The sequence below is a fragment of the Triturus cristatus genome, chromosome 1_2, assembly GCF_964204655.1.
Source record: "Triturus cristatus chromosome 1_2, aTriCri1.1, whole genome shotgun sequence".
Taxonomy (NCBI): Eukaryota; Metazoa; Chordata; class Amphibia; order Caudata; family Salamandridae; genus Triturus; species Triturus cristatus.
In genome coordinates this window covers 926258994-926278436 of record NC_140580.1, presented here as the reverse complement: position 1 = coordinate 926278436, position 19443 = coordinate 926258994, and the positions used below count along the sequence as shown (strand labels likewise).

Here is a 19443-nt window from a genome sequence, read left to right as displayed (position 1 = left end):
ACTAACGGATGAAAACCATGTTTCTCCTATTACAGAATGCAGCAGCAATGGCACAATAATTACACAGAAGGTGATGGGAGGAATGCTTGCAACTAGTCTATGAGGAGCAGGGCCAGCACTGATTTGCATAAGGAGGGCCTTTGTCTAGAGAGTGAGTGTGGGGGGAAAACGATGGGTTGGAATGTGACCCCAATTACCACTGTTAAGTCTATTGGCAAACATTCCTACCATCACTTTGTGTGTGATTTAAATGGCACTATAGAAATCAGGTTGTACTGTGTTTATGAGGTAATGCAACCTTTCAATTATGCAGGGCAGCCAAATCCCATTTACACATTTAAGCTGAAATCATGCTTTAGCACGTTTGCCACGTGTGCGCAGGATCAGACAAATGTGTGGTGTGATCACACGGCTGTGTATTGTAAGGAATGAACACAATAGCTCATTTCCCAAACTGAACAAGAGCAAGATGAACAGGTATATAAGTGTGTCCCGCTGTCAGGAAATGCGGTTCATGTGCCCAATCCACACTGATTTGGAGAGTTGTTTTAAAAAAATAAATTAATAAAAGAAATATAGCACAACTACTTACTACATCCTGGATGGCCTGTTCACTTTCCACTGCACTGGGAAGGGGGCTCTATTGGTAAAAGAGAAAGTGTGAAAGAATTATCTATGTAACAAATATGTTAATTAAGGGAAAGTTTTCACAGGTCCATTCTTAGCCTCCACAACCTACACAACTGTATTGTCATCCTCATGTATATAATGGCTAATATAGTCAATAACAATGATGAACATATAATAAGGGCATCGCCGCATAATTGGTAGGTTTGTAGTTCAATAAGTATGTATTTATTGTACAATTAATTAGAGTCATTACAGTTGATTGAAAATCATCACAATTACTATATATCGAAAATTACTTCATGACAGTATTGCTTTCATAATTAATAAACATTTCACTAGCTATGCCAATTGTAATCAAATCAGACATTCACCATGTGTGTCCTACTGTTCACCTGTTGAGGAAGTGTAGGCGTGGACTGTCTGAATTTTGCTAAAGCAATTGACAAACAGTTTAACAATCTTCCAGTAAGTTGGGGGTTTGATCCCATCAAAAATGTACTAACTGCCCCTCTACATTTCCATATATTTGGCAAAAAAATCCTGTTTTACCAGCAGTATTTTTGCTGTTCCCAGGGGATTCTCATATGCACATTGAGGCCTATGCAGAAACTGCATTTTGTATTCTGTTTGTCATACTGCACTAATACGGGGGGGCGTGGTCTGGCCACGCAAGAAGATGGCCGCTTAGAACCGGAGCTCCGGCTGTGGGGAGACCCGGACCGGACCGGCAGCTGCAGCTCTTCCGTGGCGCAGAGATGATTTATAAACTGCTTCTGTGACAGCCAGAGAGAGCGGATGAGACAGTGTTATTTTTTTTTCCAAATGAAGGCACCTGCTGCTTGTCACAGCCCTTGTAAATAATTTCTCCAATGCTGACAGGAAATTCACCTCATGGACTATGGAGTAGGGGTGGGCGGAATTTGCGTAATCGCGTTACGCAAATCTCCGCGAAACGGTAAAAATCTCCACGAACACGCAGAAATTCCGCGAACACGCGGAATTGCTTGTTCGCGATACTGTTTTCCTGTTCGCGATCGCTGTTTGCGTGCTCGGGGTGAAATATCTCGTGAACACGCATATTGAGAACGCGAACAAGCAAAAAATTTCGCGAAGTCGCGGAAAGCAGATTTTTGGGCAATTTCGCGTTCTCCGCGGAACGCGAAATTACCCAAATTCCGCAAATTCCAGGAGCGAAACGGAATTTACCGCCCAGGCCTACTATGGAGCAGCTAACGTGTGGAAAGACCGGAAGGTGAGGCAGTGGCTTCTCTTTCCTTAGGAAGAGCTCTTTCAGCTGAACTTAAATTAAAGCTACTAAAATTCCCACGTTGTGTGTGGGGCTGTGGGGCTGCCTTGTGAAGCCCGGGAACTGTCAGCTGAGGAAAATCTGGAGAGCTTCTGCTTAAATTGCAACATTGTATGCCAGTGACTTGTATTTGACCCTTTTGTGCAGTGAAGGGTTTCAATTGAAGACAGGAATTCTCTGGCAGCTTTTACCATAATTTATTAACAGTGGAGACTTTCAGAGTAAAAAGATAGTTTCTTCCATTCTATATAATGGTGGAAGTCTACAGTTTAAAAATAAATAGACTGTGTATTGATGATTTAACACCTCATAAAACACAGAGGCTATGTTGATGAGGTAATTTATGTGAACCACTTATAACAACATTTGACTTTCTGCTCTACAACACTAGCCCTTCAGTCATTTGCAACAGCAATATTGTAAAGAAAGGTTATTGACCGCTGACTTCCTCAGACAGAAATTCACTCTTTGGAATCACTTGCCTGCTACCCTGAACACCTGGTATGTCCCATCTCTGAAATTAAAGGTGATGCTTTTACACTTGTTGGAAACAGCTGAGCTTGCACCTCTTCTAAATGTACTACATAGCATTGCCATTTTCGCTACCAACTGCAACACTTCGGTTCTTAATAGAAGGCAGCTGTCTGGATTTGTGCCTCTTGGAATACAGGTACAGTGTTGCACTACAAAGTTATAATTATTCTGCCCAAGCCCAGCTTCATTTGAACGATTGGCAGAACGTGGTCCTGTCTGATGTATTTATGGACAGGCAACCTGTTATGGTGTTCTGGCAGTTAATGGAAGCAAACTACAATTGGAGTGCCTTTGAAATGCATGGAACACAATAGAACTGTTTAATAAAGCGCGTCTTTTTCCTGTCGGACTGCGTGTTTCATGATTCAGACCATGAGGTGAGCTGGAACCTCATTATTTCCCGGTTCTGAGGCGTTTCCTACATGCCGCTCGGCAGTACCAGCTCTGGCTCCTGCGCAATTACCCGCCATTTTCTCCGCCGGCTGCGTCTCCTCACGGCGGCCGGCGGAAGAGCCTCGCATTTGCTTTTATGGAGTCTGCTGCCCTGAAGTTGGACATTTACAAGGGAGGTCGCTAACAGGACTTGCTAACTCTGGAGATGTCTTACAGGGCCACAGCTGTGTTTCCTCTCACACATTTGTTATTTCATTCTACTTCTGCATGACCATGCTTGCTTTCGCTTCGACTCAGCATTGCTTTGCCTTGTGGTGACCTCAGCCTGTCTTTCGTGTTTGCCTGTCTTCCTTGGTCTCAGGTTTCCTGTATTTTCATCATTAACCTATTGCTTTCGTTCAACTGACTCTTAGACTCTTCATGGGCAAACTCCGGAATTTAAAGCTGGCTACTTCTTCTCAATTACCTGTGGACTCAGATTCGGATTCTCCTCCTCAGGACATGGAAGACTCCATGGCACCAAAATCAGATTTAATACGAGGAGCCATCCCAAAAGCGCGCAACAAAGGAAAACTGGCGTCCTCTCTAGCTTCCTCTAAGCGCCTGAAGAAGGATCCACCATCCCCAGGGAGTAACTCCTCATCCTCTTCCATGGATCTCATTTTGGAAGAACTTCGTGCGTTCAAACCCTTTATGGAAGCTACCACAAAGAACATGCAGGCTATGCAGGAAAAATGGTCGTCTCTGGAGTCCCGTGTTCAAACTTTGGAAACGTCCACAGACTCTTTGCAATCCTCTTGTTCCCATATTCCGTCAATGGAGACGGAGATACTTCTACTTAAACGTCAGACGGAGCATTTGGAAAATAGGAATCGTAGGAACAATCTACGCCTATATGGTCTTCCAGAACTTACAGAGGGGTCAAACCCCACCGTCTTCTTCCAATCCTTTCTTGCCAAGATCTTAGATGCTCCGGCCTTAACTTCCATTAACATCCAAAGGGCTCATCGCCTTGGACCGAAGGTCGCTAGTAAGCCTAGAGGTGTCATTATGTTATTCCTGCAATTCACTGACCTCTTACAGGTCCTTTCAGCTGCCAAGCTCAAGAAGCAAATTATGTGGGAAGGTCATCGCCTCTATCTTTCACAAGATGTCTCCAAGGCCACTGCAGATCGAAGGAAGAAGTTCTTGGACATGCGACCTCAACTACGGGCCCTGAATGCTAGATATGTACTACTACATCCTTGTCTCTTCAAGGTCACATATAAAGATAGAACAACCACATATGAAGACCCTGCAGCCTTGCAGGCGTTTCTCCAACGGCAAGGCCCAGATGTTATGGATGTATCCAGACCTGGTTGACAAGACCTGCTACTTCTTCTTGGAACTCGTTGTGTTATGATTCTGTTGTCTCTCCATTATCGCTGATGTTGTGAATCCCCTACTGTCTCTTCTTCCGATAGTCGTTTCACTCTCATGTGTCCCCTATGTAGTTCAATTGTTTCCTGTTCCCCTGTGACACGTCTTTCCCTTCAATTGTATATCTCTCTTGTTTCTACAGACATCTCCGTCCTCCCTCCTAACCTGATGTGCCATGCTACTTTCTATATGCTGCGTTTTTGGATCCATGGTAGTTGAGGTTTGATATCTGCTCTGGATGTTGTCGTCGTCGTTGTCTCCCGGCGCCATCACCCCATCCTCGTTCTTGAGTTTTTCGTTCTGTAAGTATGTTTTTCTGTCGTTCGTTTCGAACGTGTACTGTCTTCTTGTTGTTTTTTGTTTCTGTCCTTTTTCCTACACTTGATCTCTTACCTTTTGCTCTTTCCTCTTTCTTTTCACTTTCTTTCACCTCCCATCTCCCCTTCTTGCTCCTTCCTTTCCTTGGATTCAGTATTATATTCATAGTGGTTCCTTCCTTTTTTTACTTTCCTTTTCGTCTTCTTTGCTTTCTCTCCTTCTGCCCTCTCTCCTTCATCAATTCGTTACAATTCTCTCAGTTTTCTCAAGTTATTTTTTCTGCAGTAATAAGCATGTTGCTGTTAGCTGTTTTTCTTTGCTGTTCCATTCCGTGTTACATCGTGGAACGTTAAGGGTTTAAACAATCCCATTAAAAGGCAAAGGGTTTTATCACATTTAGCGAGACTTAAGTCTGATGTTGCCCTCCTTCAGGAGACTCATCTCTCTGAAACGGAGGCTCTAAAACTCAAGCGTTGTTGGGTGGGTCATGTTTTTTGCTCCCCCGCAGTATCCAAGAAAAATGGTGTTGTGATTTTATTACATAAAAAGTTAAATGTTTCCTCAATTTCTCACGAATGTGATGTTGATGGTCGATGGGTTATTGTTACACTGCTTATAGATAATATTCCTATCACTCTTTTTAATGTGTATGCCCCAACTGGGATTGACAGATTATTTTGGTTCTCTATTTCAACTAAACTGTCCTCCCTTTCTGGGGATTACATACTTCTAGGGTGAGATTGTAACCAAGTTGTTGATCCCTTCCTCGATCGTCATTCCAATGTTAAATTTGTCCTCTCTAGGATGCACTCTCAATTTGTTAACACCTTTCAAAATAATGCCTTGGTGGATATCTGGAGATTGTGTAATCCTGATCTTAGAGAATACAGTTTTTACTCCCCTCCACATCAATCACAATCCTGCATTGATCATATCTTCCTTAGTAAATCCATATCCCAGCACGCTATACACTCTGACATTGGTTCCATCCTAATCTCGGACCATGCTCCGGTTCATGTGGACCTTGACCTACTTCCTTTTTCCCCTCACTCTGGCAGATGGCGTTTCAACAATGCTTTGCTTTTGGAACCAACTTTTTGTTCCAAATTTACTGCCTTTGCCACTGATTTTTTCCTTTTCAATCATACCCCTGATTCCTCTTTTGTTACTGTTTGGGATTCTTTTAAAGCAGCCTTTAGGGGTTTTATTATTAATTTTGTAGCCCGACGAAAGAAACTTTGAGAAGCCAAATCCGAACGCATTTTAGCTAATATTAAGACTTTAGAGCTTGATTATCATGCTTCTAAATCTGAGATTTCTCTTAAAAAGCTTATTGATGCGAAAATTTCCTTCAATAAGTTTACAACTGATGCTGCCTCTCACCTTTTGCTAAAATGTAATTCCAGGTATTATGGGGGTAAGAACAAAATGGGGAAACTTTTGGCCAATTACTTAAAGATAAGAAAGGAGCGTACAAAGATTGAGTCCATTAAGACTTCCACTGGGAACTCTTGCTTTAAAGATAAAGACATTCTTTCTGAGTTTGTTAAATTTTATGACATTCTTTATACCCCCGAACACATCCCGGAGACTACGGATCTTCTTTCATATTTTCATTCGCTTCCCTCCCCCCCGGCTTCTCAAGTTGATTTTATTGCCCTAGAACGGGACATTTCGCTTTCTAAAATCTCTCATGCTGTTTCTAAATTGCGGCATGGTAAGTCTCCAGGTCCTGATGGTTTCACTATTGAATTTTACAGCCACTTCGCCTCTCTACTTCTCCCTAAACTATTATTATTATTCCGATCCTTCCTTGCAGCGGGTTCTTCCAGCGGCTCCTTCCAACAGGCTTTAATCTGTTTAATTCCCAAAGAAGATAAGGACCGCTCGTTATGCAAAAATTACAGACCAATTTCACTGGTCAATACGGATTATAAAATTCTGGCTAAAATTTTGGCATTGCGCATGGATCCCCTTTTACCCGATCTCATTGGCCCTGAACAATCAGGCTTTGTCAAGGGCCATCTCTCATCTGACAATTCCCGTGTTTTTCTTAATATACTTAGCAAGGCTTTCTCTTTGTCACTTCCCTTCGCGGCTATTTCTTTAGACGCGGAGAAAGCCTTTGACAGGATTGGATTGGATTTTATGTTTCATCCTTGCGCTGGATCGACTTTTCTTCCAAATTCATCTCTATTATTTCTTTACTCTATTCTAATCCCCAGGCTTCCATTTTTGTCAACGGGATGACCTCAGATTATTTCTTGTTACACAGGGGAGTGCGACAAGGCTGTCCTCTATCCCCCCTACTTTTTGTTTTAGCCCTGGAACCCTTTCTTACCAAAATTCGTCTAGACAACAGTATTTCTGGTTTTAAATTTGGTTCGCGTCAGGTTAAACTCTCGGTCTATGCTGATGATATTCTTTTTTACTACTCTGATCCTGTTTCCTCTATTCCCTCTTTTCTCCAGCAGGTGTCTTCCTTCTCCGCGGTCTCTGGTTATCTCCTAAATGCTGATAAGTGCGAGATTCTACCTTTAAACCCTATTTGTCAAAAGCATCTTTTTTCCCAAATGAGTTTCTCCTGGCAACCATCTAGGATCAAATATCTGGGTGTTTGGTTCGCTCCTCTCTTGTCTGATACGCTCAAATTTAATTTTGATTATGTCTTCAAGAAAATGGACACGGCTATTCAACGTTGGAACCCGCTCTTTCTGTCTTGGTGGGGTCGGCTCAATTCTATAAAAATGATGTTATCCCCTCTTCTTCTTTATACCATTTCCATGCTTCCAGTACACATTCCAGTTTCCTTCTTTAAACGGATTGATCTTGTTTCTGAAATTCTTATGGAATGGCAAGCGGTCTCGGATAGCTTTGGCTTCATTGCGCAAGAATAAGGCTCAGTCTGGTGTGCGCTTTCCGGATTTCAGAGAATATCATCGAGCTTTCTCTTTGAAACAATCGACCCGTTGGTTCTCTTCTGATCTTCCGCACTATCCGCCCGTCTGGTTAAGTATGGAATCTTCCTTTCTATCCCCCTTTACCTTTCGCGAGTTCTTATCCTTCACGTCTTCTTTAGTTCGCTTTCGTACGCCTGTTATTTCTCATTCCCGTGCTCTCCTTCTCCCTTACATAATATCATCTTATCCCTCCCTCCTTTCCATTCACGAACAACCGATATGGCACAACTCTCTTTTCAAAATTCGTAATCGCACCATCTTTTGGAAGACATGGCATTCTCGAGGATTGTGTTGGATCTCTCAATTAATTTCCCAAGATACCCCTCTCTCATTCCAGGAACTTCAATCCTCTTTCTCACTGCCCTCTTCTGCTCGATCTCAATACAATGCCCTTCTCCCAGTCCTGATCTTATATCTTCGCTCTTTGGCGCCATCTACCGATATTCCTTTGGACCGCAAAGCTACTTCTTTATTATTGGAGACGTCTCCCTCAGCCTCTGCTATTTATAACTCTTTCCGGTACTCCACTGACAGACTAAAATCTAAAATCGAGAATGCATGGGAATTGGATCTTTCTCAGGATTGGCCAATACCTTTTTGGGACAAAATATGGGCTAAGCTTCATAAAGCCTCTAGAGCTGCTAATACTACCCAAACCTTATATTTCATTTATAACAGAACTTTATGTACTCCACATGCTTTATCCCGTTTTTCACCTGACACATCCCCTATTTGTTGGTCCTGTTCCTGCCCCGTTGCAGATCTCAAACACATGTTGTTTGAATGCCCTCCTATCTCCAAGTTCTGGCACCTAGTATGGACGCAAATACAAAAGATATTCCAACTTTAAATTCCCTTTTCCCCTTCGCAAGTTTTTCTAGGTTCCCTATCACCGACACTCCCGCAATCTCCTTCCCATTATCTACTACTTGACCTTCTAGTTGCTGTGGCTTTCCATACCATTACTTCTAATTGGAAACAGGCTGCAAATGTCTCCTACCAATCTTGGTGGAATGCAGTTTGCCTCCCTCATCGCCTAGATACTAATTACGTATCTCCCGTTTCCCTAGCAATTAAACGCGACCTGATTTGGCTCCCTTTGGTATCCTATCTCTCCTCCTTTGCTCCAGTGCACGCCTCTCCAGATCCTAACACAGTTGAGGTGCGTAAGCCACCATGATTTTCTTGTTTCTTTAATGCCTTTTTTGTTATGATATTACGTTCTACTATACTATATGGTATTTTTCATTCCTATACGTAGGCTCTGTTCATGTAAGCTTCATGCTTGTTATATTTGCTTTTAATGAGAGTTTCTATTGAATTGCTTATTTTTTGTATATGTTTATCATGATGATTATACCCCGTTCCCCTCCCTTCTCCTTCCCTTCTTTATTTCTTCAATAAACTCAAACTTAAAAAAAAAATACTGCACTAATACTACTAATGTAGTACAAAATTCGATTCACATACCTATGTGCGCAGGTAAAAGCCTCCGCCTCTCCTATGGTTTCTGTGGTGAGCTCTCAACCCGACCTCAGAGAGCTCCTCACACATAAGTATATGTTTTAGTAGTAAATGTGAGCGGGACAAAGGGGAGTGACTGGATATTTGGGAATAATTATGACTAAAGAGGCTGGGTTTAAGGGAGGTTAAGGACGCATGAGGAAGGGTCAGGGAGGGGTTCAGAGGAGGACAAACACCCACCCACAAAAGAGTAAGTCCATTTCTATCCACAAACTGTACTTTAACTCAGAGCTGGAGAGGTCAATCACCACAAATGGCCAACCACTAATACTGCAACACCATCCCATAGAGAATATTGAAGGTAGGGGCTTAAAATAAAACCCCATGAGAACCAATGTTAAAATAAATAAAATTACATTATTACAAAAATTAATACATTTTATTTTTTGTTAAATAATTACTTATAAATAAAACATGATTTTATTTTATTTTAAAACATTGTATTAACCCTTTCTACGAACAATAATGTAACATTAATATTTGTTACAAATAATTAAATTACTTTAACTCTGCACATCACTTTTAATAAATATTTTTTTAATTTAGGTCGGTTTTCTTTCATTTAAACTTCAGAAAAATATTTTTTTTGTTTAATTTATTCAAAATGATAACATTTTAAATTTAGAACTAGGTTATTAATGCTGTAAGTTTTTATATTATTCTATATATAATATACATATATAAAATAACATTAATATTTAATGTAAAAATATTTTTCTAATTTTTAAATCAGTTAAAATATTTTCTATACCTTACTATAGGGAGAGCTCTGCTCCAATTGCGAAGGTCTCCGCCAATTGTGTGAGGCATCAAATACAATTTGAAAGTGACACTAGTAGTAACTGTATGGTCATCTTTGACGTTTTTACTGATTCCCCCTCACCTATTTGAGGATGTGGGGACATGTAAATCTACCCCTTTCAGTAATTTTGCACTCGCAAATTGTGAATAGCCAAAAGTAGTAAAGTTGCTCTAAAGAGTAAGAGTAAATTTACAGGAACACACAGCAAGTATGGCCAGAGCCTCTCGTTAGTTTACCACATTGAAAATCCCTGAAAAAAATCTAAAATAATCCAAATCTGATTATTAATTACTTTCAGTTTTAGAGTATAGTGACGATCACAAAATGGTTGTTCCACATCATATTTATATGAGCTTAAAACCATTTATGCTTGATCGCTAACTATCTTCTTTGGGGTATATGCAATTTTGTTTCCCAAAGCTTCTCAAACGGTAAAGTATTTAGGGCTTTGTCCAGATATGTAATCCATGGATTCCTCACCACCCAGAAAACTGTCCACAGTATTCCCTTCAACCTAAATGTGCAGCTTCTCTTATTTTGGATCAATATGCCACAAATACTGCCTGCAAAATGTACAGTTGTCTCAACAAATCCAACTCCTTATGCACCTGTGCTTGTGGTGTGCAGTCTGGCAGGCAACCCACAATCTTTGTATCTAGCATTAAGCAAGGTCCATCCACCCAGCTCATTTTTCATGAAGCGCTGTGACACAAAATTGTTAGAGTGGGAAGAAACGAACTTGTCACTACCTGTAGCAATGGGGAGAGGGCCTGGCTGAATAGTTTATTGGATAGGCAAGCAAAGGTGTAATTCAAAGCAAATGCTTTAGCGTTCTATGTCGCTAAATATAAAGAGTTAACGCTCCTTTCATCATAACAAAGCCCCAGATGTTTAGAATTATTTGCTTGAGGTTCAAATTCTCTAATTATCATTTGCCTTTATTGTGGCTTTCTGCCAAAGATTACTATTTTGTGTTTTTTCTCTGTTAATTCTTAATTTGTTTTCCCGGCAGTAGCTAAGTATTTGAAGTGATGTAGCCTTTGTGCAATAGATATTAAATTATACAGCATTTGTGTCGCTGTAATGAAACATGTTTGCCTGGGAAGTTATTCATGTTAGCACAAGCAAACAGCTCGTGCAAACCACACACTATTAAATGGCAGAACAATGTGCGAGTGACAAAATATTGAAAGGTAAGTGAACAAAGAAAGGTAAGGGTTTTCTATTCTTTACTCCACATCTACATACCTTGAAGATATCTATATCATCAGGCACATATATGTGAAGTTAGGTATAGAAAATGTATACAAACATACCTTTCGATATTTTGTCCTTCGATATTGTAACGATATTCTGTCATGTCAGTACTAAGGATTTGATATTCTCAGCCTACACAATGTGTACGCATCACTGACTCATTGCTGCAGCATAGCATTTCGTTTTTCACAAATGTACCAATTGTCTGAGTATACTAACCTCTTTGAGTGATGTTTCCTCGATTGTCTGATCCAGCTTCTGGTCAGCATCATCAGATGTAGGTGCCTGAAGGAAACCATACCACAACTAACATTTATGCTAAGGCAAAATTATGTAGACTCTTTATTTTACACTTCGCTTCCACAAATCTATAGCACTCTGTTTGATTTGATTACTGAGTGTTGAAGGTCCCTGACAACTTTACCATCAGTGCTAATGTTCTGTCTTAATGGAATAGATTGAATGACACTGCCTGACCCACTGCCGTTTCAGTTGGTGACTTGACATCAGTGCTTAATTTGAGCTGGTGCTTTCCGGCACCTTATTGTCAGCACCGGGGCTATGACAGTCTGCCACATGGTGGTGTTGTCCTGCTAATTTCGATATGAACACAACAACAGCGGTTTATTTGTTCAAATTACATTAACAATCCCAAGCCAGGGGGAGGAGCCAAGATGGCGACCGGGACGGCAGCGTAGATTCCCGGCTCCGTGAACCTCCGCATCCCGCACGGATATCCTGCATGAGATCCTTATTCTGCGCTATGAGATCGTGTTTGTAAACGAAAGTGGCAACCGATCGTGTGACTCCGAGGTTTCTGGCTTCCGTACCGCCGGAGAAATCAGCGGTTGAACTTTGCGGCCCGTGCGGCCCCGGAGCCGGGACCTCGAGTGGACGCCTTGGCCGGGTGGCAGTTTAACAACAGCGGCCTGTGGTGATTGGGTGGAGTCGGTCCGCCGGAGTGGTGCTGCCCTCGGCCTGCATTTTGCTGTAGTCGCTCCCCCTGCTGAGCGTTGCGGACCGAGGACACGCCCGGGGGAGCAATTCTCGGATTCTGTGGTGTTTGCCCCTGCCTTTGACGGTGAGCTGCCCGGACGCCGTCCCTAGCTCGCCCTGATCCTTGCGGGCTGCTCCCGGCTTTTCGCGGGAGCTGGTCCGTGGCGGAGACGACTGTTGCCCGTGACCGCGCAACGGCTGAATTTGTGCCTGCCCCAGGATCCCTGTCTTCAGCGACGTGGACCTCGAGGCGCTTGTCCCGGGGTCCTGGCCCCAATACGAGTCGGGCCTTCCCAGCGGCCATTTTGTTGCTATGCAGCCTACCATCCTGTCCACTGGGTCGCAGCAGGATTGGGGGTGTGTGACTTTTGGGAGTGTGGCAGAGCGATCGGAGAGAGCTGCTCTGGGGTACGGTGACCTCCTGGAGGCCCTTGGTGCCCTTCATTTCTCCTTGGCTCATGGCGCCGGGGTCCTGGGGAGGAAGCTAGATGGGGTGGCATCGGCGTTGGGACAGTGGCGGCATGCTGGTCCACAGGTACACAGTGGCTTCCCACACTGCACACAGGAGGAAGATGTTGCGGCCCCCCCTGCGATTAGTGCACAGCAGGACACTCCGGACAGTATGCTACCGTGTGGTCGGCTAACTGTGGGCTTGATCTGTTCCGGAGGTATTGGACCTGAGTGGAAGATGGTGGTCTTGTCCCGTGCACGGTCTCCGGCGACCCAGGGACAATTCCAGCAACGTGTGTCTCCTTTGGCTGATTCAGCCTGTCTGGACCTTGTGTGCAGTGCAGATCCTGGGGCAGCACTGGAAAAGACGCCCCTCCATGATGCGGTCTGTGCTGGTACTCAGAGACTTCCACCCCACCTGTGTGCGTCGCTTCCCGGTTGTTTTTGGACACTCCTGTACCTTGGAACATCGGACATGGTGCTGGGTCGAGGGGCAGGCATGGGCAGAATCGCAAAGAGTGGTCAAGGCTGAGGCTGATCCTTCGGGGGTGGTCACCTAGTAGACGGGCGGACTCATGGTTGCGTGCTCTCATGGTTATTCGCATAGTTGGTGCATAATGTTCCCCATTCCCCCCCCTTTTTTGATATGATCGACTTGGTGCTGCTTATTGTTTGCTGTGGGGAGACTTCACCGTGCGGGAGGGAGAAGCCGGGGGTATGTTTTGAAGGCCCTCCTCCAGTTTAATATACTCTCTCCGCCCCCCCGTTTGGTGGGGTTCTTTCTTACTCCTTTTTCCCTGTTTCTTCTATATTTCGGGTCTAGTTCCAGGGCGACAGGCACACTGCTGGGGGGTGGGGCCATACTCATTCGCAGAGGTGCAGGGTGGGGGGTTGGGGGAGGGGACTCTTTAGTCTTTATCTCTTTTTCCATGGCCTCCTTTTTCTTCTCGGTTTCTTCTTGTTTTCCTTTTTCTGGGATCAGCGCGGTACATTTCCCTTATTGTGAATCGTTGCCTCTTTATGTGTGCCACAGTTTCCGGGGTGTTCGCTGGGCGTTAGGTATTGGGGTCTGCAGGCGCAACTGTTTTTGATATTCTTCCCCATCCGGACTTTCCTGTGTCTGCGCCATTGATTCAATATATTGCTGCTTATTGCTTACGTCTCTTATCCTTGCCCCTTATCGCTGTTGGGAAATTGTTTGGCACCTGATCCTACTGTTTTGTCTTATCATAAAATGAAAAACCCTTTTTCTCCTGGTGTCCTACCTGCGCGGCTCATTGGCCGGACTATATTGGATTGAAGATTTTGCTCTCCGAGGTGCCGCCTGTGTTTACATTTGCTTTTATTGTTCTGATTACTTAGCGGCCGGCCCCGGGGGGTTGTAGGCCCATACGTGTAAATGATTGAAACGTCAATAAAGGTTTTTAAAAAAAAACAACAAAAAAAAACAAAAAAAACAATCCCAAGCCATTCTTCTGGCTTTGGGGGCCTGGAATAGTCTGACTTGTCACACTTGTAGGAGTGTGAAGGTTAGTAGCTGTGTATGTACTGTCATTGGCAGAGCTGGCATGGGTTATGTGAGGTGCAAGCTGCAGTGGCCTCCCGACGAGAGCCCCAGCACTTATCCTTTTACAAATTAAACACTCCTAGACATCCTGACAGTAATGCCCAGGGCTGGACTGGCTGTAGCAGGCACTGGTCGTTCCCCCGGTGGGACGCCCCGGTGGGGACTGGTTTTAGATCCCTGGTGGGCCGTTTTTGTTACCGGGGGCCGATGTTGCAGCTTAGCCGCAATATCGTCCCCCAGCATCAAAAGCAGCAGAAAGCTTTCTGCTACTAACACTGCATTTAGACCCCTGGGGGCTGCTTTTGTTACCGGTGGCCGATGTTGCAGCTTTCGCTGCAATATTGGCCCCTGCAACAAAAGCAGCAGAAAGCTTTCTGCTACTAACACTGCATTTAGACCCCTGGGGGCTGTTTTTGTTACCGGTGGCCGATGTTACAGCTTTCGCTGCAATATTGGCCCCCGCAACAAAAGCAGCAGAAAGCTTTCTGCTGCTAACACCACTTATTGCAATCAACATGCTTTCTGCTGAGTGCATCTGATTTCTTCTTTTGGAACCCAGAACATGTTCCAATGCAAGGTTGATATTGAGTTTTAAACCCAGTGTGCAGTTGTTGTGCTTCATAGAATAGTTGTTTGGATCTTGTTCTTTTTTCCAGTTGTAATAAGGTGTTGTCTTGTTGTCTGTTCATATTTTAACATTGTTTTGCCTTAGTTAATGTAGGTGCCCTCAATTCTAGTAAGTTTATATGCAGCTTTTGTTCTTGTGAAGATCATATTCCGCTGATTGTCATATCCATTAAGTGTGTTCCCCAGCCCTTCATCGAGGCATCTGTAGTTAAATGAAAGCATGGTGATTCCATTTGTGGGGTGGCCAGCATATACATTCGTTTTTTCCTTCCACCAGGACATGGCTTCTTTCATCTTGCTGGTTACCTTTAAGTAGTCATCCGAATGGTCTGTCGCTTCGCTCCATTGCGTGTTCAAACCTTCCTTAAGGAGGTCTCCTTCTCAATCTGCACTGCACTATTCCTTCTTGCGATGGGTACACATTTAGCTGATTTGCAGAAATGTTTTGCTCCTAAGAACAATGTCTTTTAGGTTGGCAATAGGACAGACTTTTTAATGTTACGTGTGCGACCCTATTGCGTGAGTAGGTCCTTGGTTTGGGGCAGTGCAGTAACTGTGCAGTAACTGTTTGCTTCGGTGACAGTGCTTTGATGAGCCAATTGCCAATGTATGGCTATATTCTTATTCCTTGATGACGAAAGTAAGCCGCTACTGGAGCTATGCATTTTGTGAATACCCTGGGTGCCAACTTCAGACCAAACAGGTGTGATTTGAACTGGAAGTGTTGTCCATCTACCATGAAGCAGAAGTATTTTCGGTGTTTATGATGATCGCAGGTGGAAATATGCCTCTTCTAGATCTACGAATGCCTTATACTTGTTTATCTGCAGTACATCCAGCAAGGGGAACATTTTTAAAGTCAGCATTTTCACAAACGTATTTATTGCATGAAGATCTTAGGATGGGCCTCCACTCTCCATTGTTTTTGAGGATGAGGAAATATACTGAATAATATTCCAGGTCTTTCTCACTTTTTGGTACATGCTTTATGGCTGTTTTGAGAAGCTGCTTTTTATTTGTTGTTTCAGTGCTTTTTAAGAGGTGGTGCTCCTCCTTGACGGGAGGGGTTGTTGGTGGTATCATTAAAATTCTCTTGAGTGTCCATGTTCAATTAAGTCTAATACCTATTGATCTGATGTTACGGTTTGCACTGTATTAAAAACGCCATCACCTTACCCCAACCAGTATGGATACTGAGAGAGGTGGACTGCTCTGGGAATCAGATTCTTCGTCCTCTGTCGTGGCCATTATTTGTTGATGGGCCTCGATATTTCCTTTGCTGGTTATATCTTGTTTGTCTCTTTCCATATTGTATTTTTTGGTTCTGGTTCTCATATCCCTGCGCATAGTGTTGAAAAGTAGATAAAATACCCTGCTGAAATGACCTCTTTCTATACTATTGTCTCTTATAGTAAAAATAAGGGCACAGGTTCTATATCAGTTGCTTTGCATTTTTCTCTAGTTTTGCTATTAACATGGATCCTATTGTTGCAGGATGCATGCACACAGCTAAGACTTACTTCCTAAATATAATCAAGAAGTGGGATTGTTCTATCAGATCTTCTGTTTTTTTCTTTGTCACCAAAAAGAAAAGATGTATTTTCCATGGTTAGTATTGCCACATCTAAACTTCTTATCAGCTCTACCCACTAGCATGTGAAAGGTGTAAATGTCATCTGGCATGGTGTCCCTCAGGACCAGATCTGAACTCAGCTGCTCTGCTGGCACATCATCTTCCCATTCAGGATTCAGATTCTCCTCATGAGCGGAGACGGTGTCATGAACAGGGACATTATCCCCCTTCTCCGTGATCTGGTGCAGATGTTTTTCATGTCCCACATCTCTTCTTGTTAGTTTTGGTGATTCTTTCTGAGGAAGATTTGTTTTTCTAGGTGTCAAGTCCAGAGGGGGTACTTGAAGTGGGGGCAGAGGTCTAGTTGGAGACAGCCCCCACAAAGGTCCTGCATCATCTTTCTCATGTCTTGGAAACTCTCCCTGGTCACTTGCACCATTAGAGAAGTTGAAGTCTGCGGAATCTCCATTTCTTGTAGTAGACTAAAATAGGATGGCTCTGGGTAATCGTAAGATTGATCCATGTCATCATGAGCATTTTCAGGTACTAAATGGATATCAAGGCCATGTGGCCCTCCTGCTGGAGAGGCTGTGTCTGACAAAATATCGCAGTCAGAACTTGTGTGTTCTCTGTCCGATTTCTGACCAGAGAACGTTTCACCATGAGAGGTTTTTATTTTAGCTTGAACATCTGGGAGCTGCTCTGGTGGTTCTGGCATTCTTCTTCTTGGTGATTCCAAATGCATCCGGGACAGCATTGAACTTATTGGAATTTGAGGCAAAGCGTAGAGATTGTGGAGATGTGTGACTGTACAAATGATGTCACTATCTCTACCAGTGATAAAGTGGATGACGTGACATATTTCATCCCCAGAACCACCGTAGAAGTTGGTGTATCCGTTATGGTAACTCTTCTGCCTTCATAGACTGAGTTGGTCGACAATTATTTTTTTGTCGACGGAGGTGTTATGCTCATCAACAATGTCTTTCATAGATGATGGTAACTTGCTTGTTGATGATGTTTTCATCAACTGTCCCTTCATTGACAGAGGTACTTTCTTCATCGACAAATATGATTTTGCCAACGATTGAACACTGTTTTATCAATATTGAGGATTCCTTACTCACTGTGGACTGCTGGTTCTTCGTCAATAACGTTGTCAACGGTGTAACAGCTGTCGACAATGAGATTTACACCTTGGAAGCACTCCTCGATTATTCTTTTGTTGACGCCTTTACAGGTGATAGAATACGGTACACAGCTGTAGAGAGTGGAGGCACAGAGTTTGCCTTCATTTCCTGCCAGTGAAACTCCTGGAGTCATAGGTGCGACTTCACCATGACCAGAAGTCTGTCCATTCATGCAGGCCCAGACTGCTTTTTGGTAGGAGAGAGACTGAGTTCTGAGGTGGCTCCGGAACAGCTGGGGATTTGGCACTGAAGAGAGGGTCGAAGCCTAACTTCTCTGTCTTTCAAGGTTTCAGAACAGAAGCCAAACATATATCACAAATTTAGGGTTCATAGCCATGCAGGCAATAGATACATTTAGATTGTGGGTTATCGATGAAAATCTTTCTTGCCTCACACATTCCAAATACCCTGAAGAGTTTCCTTGGCTGAGGAGATTCTGTCATGGCCTTTTCCCTAAAAAATATCCAAATTGTATCTCAGATCTCCAGTGAGATGAAGTAAACAAAGTCTGTGATGATTTTCACATTTCACATGAGTTTCTGGTCAGACATTCAGGAGAGAGAGTTGAGCAGAGCTCAGGGGACTCCCTGTTTGATTAACCCAAGCAGTAGAATATCTGGCAGTTGGAGCCTCTGAAGAGGATTGGAACCATAAGTCCTTCCACTGATTGGCTAGAGCTCAGGTCACATAATGAGGTGGACGGACGGGACGAGCTAATGTTTGTCCATTTGTTTTCAATGTTATTTCCTGTATTGGTATGGTGCTGTACTAATTCATTCAAGCATGTGAATCTATAAAGTATCCAATGCTGCAGTACTGTTCTTACTAAAAAGCAGAATCATTGCACTAGAAATAAACTTGCATGTGCTTTGAAAGTGCATTGGCAAAACCATGAAGGCGCAGACAGTGGAGATTCTCATAAGAGAACAAAGTCTGTGGTAGATGATGTGCCTAAGCATGAGCGGCTCAAGAAACCCGTACATTTTTCAGAATTGGACCGAATAGCCTAACCTCTTTGAGTAATTTTTCCTCGTTTGCCTGACCCAGCTCCTGGTCAGAAACTAGCCCTGCCCAGTACCACGCATCAAGTTGTGGTCTGCATCATTCAATTAAAATGCAATAATCACGCATTTTAGCGCCTTGACCGCCCGCGCACTGTGAGGGAGATACAGGGAGCGACCGCGACCATCGGAGCTGCATTTACAGCAGCGCGGTGGCAAGGCTCATATTGGCCGCTCAGGTCTGTGTTAATAAATAAAATATTGCATATGTTGAGAGATTAGGGAGCATTACATTAATACAATAAAATTTAATTTTAGCAGTCTGCAACTCTGAACTGCTTCGGGCGCGTACAGCAATAGGCTCTTGGCTCAGCTGACTGGCAGCAGCTGACACCCCCCAACAAACACAGAGGCATTGACCTTTCCTGCCTTTCGCGACTTCTCATTTTCAATGGGCGCCGGCAATCACACAGGTCCAGCTTCCGCGCCCTGCGCTAGAATGGAGCCAATGGCGCTTCCGCCACTGAGGTCACTCAAGTCCCATGTGGATAGGACAGACCCTGTCTCACTATTCTGATGTCTCACTATCATGATGCCAGGGGTGGGAAGGTCCGCTCAGAGCAGGCTGTGGCAGGATGTTTTTTAATTTGATTGCTGCTGCCACCCAGTGGCGGAGTTTGGGATAAGACGTTGTCAGTCTGACCTCCGCACCCAATAGGTGCTGTTGCCCTGTCACGGGGGTCCCCAGGGTGTGGTAAGGGGTTGTTGTGTGATCACGGCGTGAGTCTGAGAGCATATACTGAGTGTCTTTAAAAGGCACACAGCACAGACGGTTGTCAAGACAAGGGGGCCACTGCTTAGCGCCTCTCACCGTCGTGACAGAATTATCTTCTATA

The 19443-nt window shown here is 43.7% G+C and overlaps 1 protein-coding gene across 1 annotated transcript in view; it reads right to left on the bottom strand.

Moving 5' to 3' along the window:
• Window positions 1–19443, bottom strand: part of LOC146868343 (uncharacterized) — a 155329-nt gene that overhangs the window by 109539 nt on the left and 26347 nt on the right. The window contains exons 16-17 of the mRNA XM_085624110.1: window positions 11363–11428; window positions 593–640 (exon numbers count right to left, since the gene is read on the bottom strand). Of these exons, the coding sequence (XP_085480236.1) occupies window positions 593–640; window positions 11363–11428 (114 nt within the window). The remainder of the gene's footprint in view (window positions 1–592; window positions 641–11362; window positions 11429–19443) is intronic.